Source organism: Marmota flaviventris, chromosome 5, assembly GCF_047511675.1.
Source record: "Marmota flaviventris isolate mMarFla1 chromosome 5, mMarFla1.hap1, whole genome shotgun sequence".
NCBI classification, from domain to species: Eukaryota; Metazoa; Chordata; class Mammalia; order Rodentia; family Sciuridae; genus Marmota; species Marmota flaviventris.
In genome coordinates, this window is record NC_092502.1 from 69680842 (window position 1) to 69691204 (window position 10363).

At 40.5% G+C, this 10363-nt stretch overlaps 2 protein-coding genes across 2 annotated transcripts; both read right to left on the reverse strand.

Moving 5' to 3' along the window:
- Positions 1-1694: 1694 nt before the first annotated feature.
- Positions 1695-4511, reverse strand: LOC114086572 (protocadherin beta-17-like). The gene has a single exon (XM_027927881.2). It carries the CDS (start codon positions 4348-4350, stop codon positions 1960-1962), a length of 2391 nt encoding a protein of 796 aa, XP_027783682.1. The 5' UTR covers positions 4351-4511; the 3' UTR covers positions 1695-1959.
- A 1608-nt stretch (positions 4512-6119) lies between these two features.
- Positions 6120-9565, reverse strand: LOC114086574 (protocadherin beta-6-like). The gene has a single exon (XM_027927884.3). It carries the CDS (start codon positions 9373-9375, stop codon positions 7045-7047), a length of 2331 nt encoding a protein of 776 aa, XP_027783685.2. The 5' UTR covers positions 9376-9565; the 3' UTR covers positions 6120-7044.
- Between the last annotated feature and the right edge of the window lie 798 nt (positions 9566-10363).

Genomic DNA, 10363 nt, shown 5'->3' on the forward strand with positions numbered 1-10363 from the left:
TTAGAAAGCATGGGAATACCTTAAAACTATGTAGATAGAAAAGTAAATAAGATGAAAAAGGAGGCAACTATTAATTTAAGGCTAAACAAAGTGGCTTTTCTTTTTTCCTCTTGAGGCTCAGATGTAATCAATATTTGCACAGTATTAATCATTTAAACACAATATAAGCAATTATATTTCTAATTTGGAGGATGGAGTAGAGAAAATGTAAAAGTATATGTGTATGTGTGAATGTGTGTGCTGTTTAAGAAAGGAAGTAAAGGATATCTAAAACTGAAAATGGAAAAAAGCAGTTAATAAACATATTATTTAGAAATACAGAAGTAGTGGCTGGAGAGGTAGTTCAGTTGTAGAGCACTCATCCAGAATATGTGAGCCCTGGGTTTCTATCCCCAGCATTGCAAAAATTTAAAGCCAACAACAAAACAAACCATGTCTTATTAAAAAAAAATAAATAGGGAAGAACAGATACAAATATCAAAAGTGATTACCTCTGGGCAGTCAAATGAAATTTAAAAATGTATCATTATATGAATTTCAATTAAAAATATAAAATGGCTGATTATAGAAGTTATCTTTTCAAATATATTGTAAATGTTACAAATATTGATAAGGTAATATATAGGTATATATCACACAAAGTATAAGCCTGATGAGGAGAGAGGAGATTTAAAAGTGTTTATTTGCTCATTTTTACTTTATTATTATGTACTTGTTTTTGCAGTGCTGGAGATCAAACTCAAGGTCTCACATATGCTAAGTAAGTACTCTATCACTAAGCTACATACCCAGCACTATTTTCTCATTTTTAAACAAAACAGTTAAATGATGCTAATTTCTTAGTATGCACCACAGCAGCAATTTTTGGGCAGAGCTGGGGATTGAATAACCACTGAGATACATTTGCTGTTCTTCATATGCATCATAATCTTGTTTTCAAATCTCATAGATATTATTTGTCTAAGCCTAAGAAAGTTTTATAATTTCTCATTTTATTACATTTTATGTAATAATTTTAATTAGAAACTATCAGTTTATTATCAGTTTTATAAATTATCTCCACCAACAATTCACTCTTATATATATTTAGAGGTATATTTTATTTATACTCTTTTTATATGGTCTTGGGTATGGAACTCGGCTTCTTGACTGCTCATTGTGTGAGCTACCACTGAGCTACACTCTCAGTCCAAATAGAATATTTTAGAATAATGTTACTTAAATTACTTCTGGATAGCGGAATTATTATGTTAATCTTATTTTTGTACTTATTGTATATGTTTGAATGATGTGAGTAAATATAATTTGAAAAATAAGAATCATTCAGTACTAAACCCATTTATAATGAAAAAGTAGTCACAAGTCTACCACTGTTTTAAAATTTTTCACGTAATAGATATTAAATCCCATAAAATAATAGATCACCTAACTGAATGATATCAATTTTGAAAGAAACTACTCAATTTAAGTAAACACCATCCAGATTAAAATATTGGTTTCTTTGAGAAAGACAATTATGTTTTTGAAACAAAACAACAGAAACACAATTTATAAAGTCACTTAAATTTATTGCATAAATGAAAACTATTTTTTTTAAAACTAAGAGACATTAATTACAAATAAATCCTGTGGGTAATCAGTAAGTTTGGAGAATGATTATATTAATCATAAAAAGGTACCAACGAATAAGTTGAAAATTAAACCTGAAAATATATGTGACTTACAAAAACAGGACCAAAAGAAAAAACACCACTTGATTTCTCTGCTATTGTGTCCACTTGCATTATGTGAGATACCTAAGAAATGGAAACAATGAAAAAATAGTACTACAGGTTGAAATTCTTATATATACAATAATTACTACCACACTTTAGTACTTTCTTTACGTGAATGAAAGGGTAAAGAATTTACAAGACTAGTGAATATAATAATTTATCTCATATTGTCAAAATCACATTCCTAATTGAACCCAAAATGATTCCTCAAGTTACGGTTTTCTTCGGTATTCTTATCAGCACCTTCACCCAGTAAGTTGGGGAGCATTGGTTTAAGAACTTGGAACTCACTAGTCTCAGAGCTTCCCGCCAGGTAAACTTCATATCGATAATTCTGAGACAGGGTCCCGGTGCCACTGACATCTACCAGGTGGCCAGGAAAGTGGCCCTCAGGCACAGAGCAGACACCCAAGGGCTCCGCCCTGCGCCTCCTGCACAGCTTCACCGCCACAAACACCAGCACAGAGAAGAGGAAGAGCGATGACACCGACGCCAAGGCGATGACCAAGTAGACAGTGAGCGAGTCCCCCTGCGCGCGCTCGGGCGCCACTTCCGGGAGCGGCAGGTAGGGCTGGGAGAAGCCATCCACCAGCAGCACGTGCAGCGTGACGCTGGCAGACAGCGGAGGCTCACCATTGTCCTTGACCAGCACCACCAGCCTGTGCCTGGCCGCGTCGCGCTCGCTCAGCAGCCTGGCGGTGCGCACCTCGCCATTGTGTGCCCACACGCCAAACAGCCCTGGCTCCGTGGCCTTGAGCAGCTGGTATGACAGCCAGGCGTTCTGGCCTGAGTCTCTGTCTACCGCCACCACCTTGGTGACCAGGTAGCCCTGCTCTGCTGCCCTGGGTACCAGTTCGGTGCAGGGCGCAGAGGCGTTCTGCATTGGGTACAGCACAAAAGGCGAGTTGTCATTTTCGTCCAGCACCACCACGCGCACCAGCGCCTGGCTGCTGAGCGCGGGCGAGCCTTGGTCTGTGGCGCCCACGCGGAACTCGAATGCCTGCAGGGCCTCGAAGTCCAGCGCCCTCAGCGCGAACAGCTGCCCATTGTCTGCGTTGATGGAGACCAGCGAGGCGAGGGGCAGGTGCGGGTCCTGGGTTGGCAGCAGTGAGTAAGTGATCTGGGCGTTGGTGCCTGAGTCTCTGTCTGTGGCACTGATGCTGCCTATGTGCAGGGCGAGTTGATTGTTCTCACGCACCAACAGCGTGTATGACGTTTGGGAGAAGGCAGGGGCGTTGTCGTTGACGTCGGAGATGAGGACAGTTATATTGTGCTCGGTTTTCAGCCTGGGTGTCCCCAAGTCGGTGACGGTGATGACGATGTTGTACTGGGCTCTGGTTTCTCTGTCCAGCGCTCCTTCTGTGACCAAAGTGTAGAAGTTTTCTACTGTGGGTTTCAGAATAAAGGGTAGATGGTCTTGAATGGAACACATCATTTTTCCGTTATCTTTAGAGTCTGGATCTGAAATTCTGAAAATAGCAACTACAGTTTCTGGGGAATTTTCTGGGATATCATTGATAAGTAATGACATAGCCAGTTCAGGGGCGTTGTCATTTACATCCATCACTTCTATGTCGACAGTGCATTTTCCTGAAAGACCTCCACCATCTGAGGCCTCAATTTCTATGTGGTAAGAGTCAATTTCTTCAAAATCCAACAGTTTTTTTAATCTAATTTCTCCTGAGGCTTTATTTATTTCAAAGGCCTGAATGACTTGATTTGGTGATTGGAAAAATGAGTAGGTGAGCTCCCCATAGATCCCAGCATCTAAATCTCTAGCGGTGACGATTATGACAAGGGAACCTACAGGGCTGTTCTCTGGGACCTGCACCTGGTAGAGTCCTTGAGCAAATTCAGGGGCATTGTCATTGATGTCCAGAACCAGGATGAGAACCTGGCAAGTTCCATTTCTGGGCGGAGACCCACCATCCAGAGCTGTGAGGGTTAACCTGAACTCGGGTTGCTCCTCTCGGTCCAGGGCTTTCTCCAGCACCAGCTCGGGATATTTCCTGCCGTCGCTGTGATTGCGAGTGAGAAGGTGAAAATGGGAGTTGCTGCTAATTATGTAGTTCTGAACTGTGTTGCTACCAACGTCCAAATCTTGAGCTATTTCCAAAGGAAACAGAGTCCCTGGTTGGCTGCTTTCCGCGATTTTAAGGAGGATTTCCTTTCCCAAGAATTCTGGGGCATGGTCATTTACATCTTGGAGGTGTAGTTCACCTTGAATAAACTGCACCGGGTTTTTCACTAACACCTGGAAATGCAGTATACATGGATCTGTGTCCCCGCACAACTCCTCTCGATCCAATTTTTCTTTTAGGAGCAAATTCCCACTCTTTTGTTCAAGCTCTAAGTGCTGTCTGTTCCCTTGGGAAAGAATCTGGGCGCCCCTCTTGGCTAGCTCCCCTATGCCCAGCCCTAGATCGTTTTCTAGGTTGGACACAAAAGAACCGCTGTCTCTTTCTTCTAGAATGGAATACTTAACGGTTACACTGCCCACCTCCCACAGTAGAAACAAGAAAATAAAGATGGTCACTTGCCTTTTCTGAGGCGCTTTGGAGAGCGGAGACTCCATTGTTCCTTCAGGTCCAAAAGATGCAGTATTTTAATACACAATAATTGATTTGTATCCAACTCCGCTATCTAGACTTAATAATGTCAAGTTAATCTTTTTTTAAAAAAAAACACGATTGACATATGGGGAGCTGCTTCTTTGAAATATTCTACCCCTAGAAATGTAACACGGTTCCTTTTTAAACTGCCGGAAACTGTTCAGTTTTCAAGGAGTCACTGACTGCAGTTTTTCACTCTCTTAGCCTGCAGCGCCACCAAGCGTTCTGCTTTACAAATTCAGATAATTTTTTATACATAGCAAGAGCTACCATAAATTGTAGGTCATAGTGTTTATACAATCCCCTTTCCTGAACCCTTTTGCAGTATTATTCAAGTAGCTAACAATAGTTATAAAAACAAAAGTAATATATAGTCCTAAGTAAGATAAAATCCAGTAAACAAACTCTGCTGAGGCAAATTCATTTAACAAATATTTACCTGTGCGGGCAATCTTTTAGCTTCTAAGGATCAACAGTAAATGAAACAATTTTTTTTGTCTTGTGGAGTTTATTTCTATTACAGATATTAATTTGTACATTTAATTAGGCAAAATTATGATTTTTAAAATCTGATTTCTGTTCCTAAATTGCAAAGTAACTATAACTCATGAAAAAAATTAAAATGTGTTTTCTTCTCAGTCCTAGGCTTAAATAGGTTCTGGGCTTTTTTCCCTTCATAAACCCACTGGATGTAATGCCCAGTGAACTAAAGAGAAAATACCCACTCGTTTTACTTGAAACAGTGTAATCTCAGACTTCAGGCAATGTCTTTTCTACAAACTTGAAAAAGACAATAAAGACAAAAAAGTAAAAAAATATACTTTCTGGGGGAAGTGTTTTGACCTTTTGCACTAGACAGGAGTCTATTCTGGATTACATTTTCTGGCCTATGGAGTCCTGGGAATTGAAAAACTACAAAATATACTCTACTGTCATGTATATCTAAGAAGAACAAATAAAAAATTACAAAACACAATAAAACAAGAAAAAATTTAAAATAAAATTTAAAAAGAAAGAAAAAGAACAAAGTTCCAACTAATGCCATGTGGTTGGAGTGTGAATAGTGAAAGAGGAAAATCTTCTCAACAAAAAATAATTTTATTTGACAGAGGAAAGGATAAGTATCTGAAAATTTCAAATAATAAATGTTATCAACACTCTTCAAGCCAATTTGCAATCATCTATAAAAATTGGACTTATTTGGTTACAAAATACAGTGAGACCTACTTTCGTTTCAATTAAGTATAAAAATAAAAGTTCACTTGTCATTTAATGTGAATTGTCTGCCTTTTGTAGCAAGTTGAAATGAGAATTTTCATTAAAAAATCACAAACATAACTGATACAAAAAGAGGAAATGTTAGGTTAACCTGTGAATGTAAATGGTTTTGTGGCTAATAGAGATAAAAGATGCTTACACAGCAGTAGAAAGGAAAGTCTGATATTCCTTAATAATCAGTCTAACACAGTACTTAGTTCTTGGCTAGTATCATATATAAAAGCTTGAAAACCAGAGAAATTTAAAAATATAATTTGGATTTTACAAAACAGTACTTTTGAACTTTGAAACTGTTAAACAAAAATAAGAACATAAGAAATATTTAATAACTTCACTCATTGGCAAGGGTAGTTTATTGTAAAGAAGATATTAACATTAATCAATTTTAAACCATCATTACTGAAATTTTAATAACATTAATCCAATATTTATTAATCATTTATAATTAGCTTAGTGTTAAGAAAAAAGACCATCATAATTTTATATGAGGTTTACAAATTGCAATTTTATGTGTTGACAGTTCAGCAAAGTCTATATCCAAAGAAAGTATTAATCATTATGGTGTACTGATATGCATATAAGTATGAATGGCTATTTTTACATTTATCTGTCTTAGCATTTAGAGTTATATACACACTGGTGGAGTTATCTCAAAATGAGACTTCCTTTGGGAGATTAAATACTTTCAAATACAATTTAAAAATAGTTCTCCAAAGTAGTAGAGAAATGACTGTAACCAATTCTTAGAAATAGAATTGTAAGGATTTTGGAATATAGTTTTTTGAAAGGATAGGTAATTTTAAATGTCTTAATTACTAAAAAATTACTTTTTATTTCAGTTGTCAAAAGTAGGTGAGAGTTGCTACATCATATACAACCAGATAAATGAAAAGTTGTATTGCAATTGTGTACAATCAAAATGCATTCTGATGTCATATATACTCAATTAAAATTAATTAATTAAAAAGTAGGTGAGAGTAATAAAAAAGATGAAGCACATGGATAATGGATAAAATATGGTACATCTCTGGTATCTGACTTTTATTCTAAAATTTCAGCATAATGAATAGTAATAAAAGAATTGGAGAATCAAAACATGAATCAATAACATGAATTTAAGTTAAAGAACATTTCCAGGAGCTGCTGCTGTACCCCACTGGCAGAGCACTTGCTTAGCATTGGTGAGGCACTGGGTTCCATCCTCAGCACCACATAAAAATAAACAAATAATAAAATAAAAGCATTATGTCTATCTACAACTACAAAAAAAAGAACATTTCTAAACTTAATTAAGTAGGGTTTAGTATAGTAATACAATATTTCACAGAATAGGAGGCTATTCTGAAGGGTGGGACTTTCCTCAATTTCCCTCCAGTTCCCTAAGGAGGTAAGATGGGGATAATAGGCTTCAAGAATTTGAACTCACCAGACCCAGAGTCTCCAGCCAGACACACCTCATACTGGTAGCTCTGGGACAGGGTCCCAGTGCCACTAAAGTCCACCAGGTGGCCAGGAAAGTGGCCCTCAGGCACAGAGCAGACACCCAGCGGCGCCGCCCTGCGCCTCCTGCAAAGCCTCACCGCCACAAACACCAGCACAGAGAAGAGGAAAAGCGATGACACCGACGCCAAGGCGATGACCAAGTAGACAGTGAGCGAGTCCCCCTGCGCGCGCTCAGGCGCCACTTCCGGGAGCGGCAAGTAGGGCTGGGAGAAGCCATCCACCAGCAGCACGTGCAGCGTGACGCTGGCAGACAGCGGAGGCTCACCATTGTCCTTGACCAGTACCACCAGCCTGTGCCTGGCCGCGTCGCGCTCGCTCAGCAGCCTGGCGGTGCGCACCTCGCCATTGTGCGCCCACACGCCAAACACTCCGGGCTCCGTGGCCTTGAGCAGCTGGTATGACAGCCAGGCGTTTTGGCCTGAGTCTCTGTCCACTGCCACCACCTTGGTGACCAGGTAGCCCTGCTCTGCCGCCCTGGGAACCAGTTCGGTGCAGGGCGCAGAGGCGTTCTGCATTGGGTACAGCACGAAGGGCGAGTTGTCATTGTCGTCCAGCACCACCACTCGCACCAGCGCCTGGCTGCTGAGCGCGGGCGAGCCTTGGTCTGTGGCGCCCACGCGGAACTCAAATGCCTGCAGGGCCTCGAAGTCCAGCGCCCTCAGCGCGAACAGCTGCCCATTGTCTGCGTTGATGGAAACCAGCGAGGCGAGGGGCAGGTGCGGGTCCTGGGTTGGCAGCAGCGAGTAGGTGATCTGGGCGTTGGTGCCTGAGTCTCTGTCTGTGGCGCTGACACTGCCTATGTTCAGGGCGGGTTGGTTGTTCTCACGCACCAATAGTGTGTAGGATGTTTGCGTGAAGGCAGGGGCGTTGTCGTTGACGTCAGAGACGTGGATGGTTATGCTGTGCTCGGTTTTCAACCGGGGTGTCCCCAAGTCTGTGACCGTGATGGTGATGTTGTACTTGGCTTTGGTCTCTCTGTCCAGAGCTCCATCTGTTACCAGAGCATAGAAATTTTCCACTGAAGGTCTTAGAAGAAAGGGGAGATTGTCGTCTATGGAACAAATAACTTCTTGGTTAGGTCCAGAATCTGCATCAGAAACACTGAAAACTGCCACTATTATTCCTGGCAAGTTTTCAGCTATAGGGCTGTTAAGTGAGGACACAGTCAATTCAGGAGCATTGTCATTCACGTCCAGGACCTGAACGATTAAAGAGCATTTTCCTGTTAGGCCCCCACCATCTGTGGCCTCAATATCCACATGATAAGACTGAAATTCTTCAAAATCCAAAGTTTTTCTCAGTCGAATCTCTCCACTTATTGCATTTATTTCGAAGGGTTGGTTAATGTCATCATCTTGAAATAAGGTGTAAGATACCTCCCCAAATGATCCCGCATCTAAATCCCTGGCTGAAACGGTAATTACCAGCGAGCCAGGGTGTTTGTTCTCAGAGATGTGCGCCTCATAGAGGTCCTGAGTAAACTCAGGGACATTGTCATTGATGTCCAAAACCAGGATTTGAATGTCTGAAGTTCCCGATAGGGGCGGAGACCCACCATCCAGGGCGGTCAGGGTTAGTCTGAATTGGGACTGCTCCTCGCGATCCAATGCTTTGTCAAGCACTAGCTCTGGGAATTTCTTGCCGTCGCTGCGATTGCTGGTAAGAACGTGGAAGTGAGGGTTGGAGCTGATGGAGTAGCTTTGAAGGCTGTTGCTGCCAACGTCTAAATCCTGCGCCATTTTCAAAGGAAATATCTTTCCTGGCATAGTAATTTCTGATATTTTCAGGAGCATTTTTCTGGCTGGAAACTCTGGAGCATGGTCATTTATATCTCTGACTCGCAAGGTAGCCTGAAAAAACTGCAAGGGGTTTTCCAGTAACACCTGAAAAGGTAGCACACAGGGCTCAGTGGAGCCACAGAGTTCCTCCCGGTCCAGTTTTTCATTTAGCAGCAAATCATGGGTTTGTGGGTCAAGCTGCAAATGTTGTCTATCTCCTTTGAAAACAACACGGGCGCTCCGATCTGCCAGCTCTCCCACCTTAAATCCCAGGTCCTTTGTCAAGTTAGCCACAAACGTGCCACTTTCTGTCTCCTCCATTATGGAATACTGAACCGATTCTGAACCCACCTCCCACAAAAGCATCAGTATAATAAAGGTAGCCACTTGCCTTTTCTTGTGCTGTATTTTTGTTTTCACCATCTCCATTGTTATGTCTGGTTCCAATTCCGGAGGGGGAAATCCTTTTCAGCTCCCAATTCCAGATCGACCACAGACCCTTTGAAATGTCTTTGTTGTATATAGATTTTTAATTCCTCCTTATAGCTTATCCAGCTACGACTCCCTTACCGATTACATCTATCTTAGCTCTAGCTGTAATTGTGTTCTGTATTTTCTTTCTTTGGTTTCTGGGTGAAGTGGGAGTCCACCAAATCTTTGGAGCTTTTATTCATTCTCTTAGCCTGCACCGCCACCACGCGGTCAAGTTATTAACTTCATGAGGTATTTTCAAGTTAACAATGCTTCTGAAATCTGAGCTTAGTTTGAATCAGTGTTACTCAAATGGAGTGTGTGAAGCACAGGCATAAGGAGTTGTTTGGAAGGCTTGTTTGTGTGCGTGTTTTAAAATTTTTGTTTTTAAAGTCAATTCCTTGGCTCCCTCCAGATATTTCAATCAAACTGTCTGGTGCTAAGGGCAATCTACACTTCAATCTTTTCCCCTATGTGATTCTCATTAAGTGATTCTTATGCATATTAATGTTTAAGAATCACTCTCTTAGGTAACAAACTCCTATAATCAACTTTGATTCTTTAGAAGTACAATTTATCTTTGATAAGCAGTGTAAAAAAAAAATTTTTTTTTTTTTTTTTGGCAATGTTGAGGATTGAGCCTAGGGCTTTGTGCATGCTGGACAAGGGCTATACCACTGAACCACATGCCCAGTCCATAAAGTATATTATTTACCTGTCCCAACAAACTCATCAACAAACTATCCAAATTGTAAAAGATGTTTAACACACTAATTGTAAAACTGACAATGATTTTTCTAAATTATATGACTCAAACGGCATGAACAACCTACTTACTTTGTAATGTGGTGATGTGTGCACAGTAAAGAAAACAATTAGGCTGTTAGAAGAAAAGTTGAAACCAAGAGTTACTTATGACAGAAGCATCAACGTAAGTTAAATGTTT

Bases quoted from the DNA above. Each gene is read 5' to 3' on its own strand.
- LOC114086572 (XM_027927881.2), bottom strand. From the start codon at position 4,350: ATGGAGTCTCCGCTCTCCAAAGCGCCTCAGAAAAGGCAAGTGACCATC.
- LOC114086574 (XM_027927884.3), bottom strand. From the start codon at position 9,375: ATGGAGATGGTGAAAACAAAAATACAGCACAAGAAAAGGCAAGTGGCT.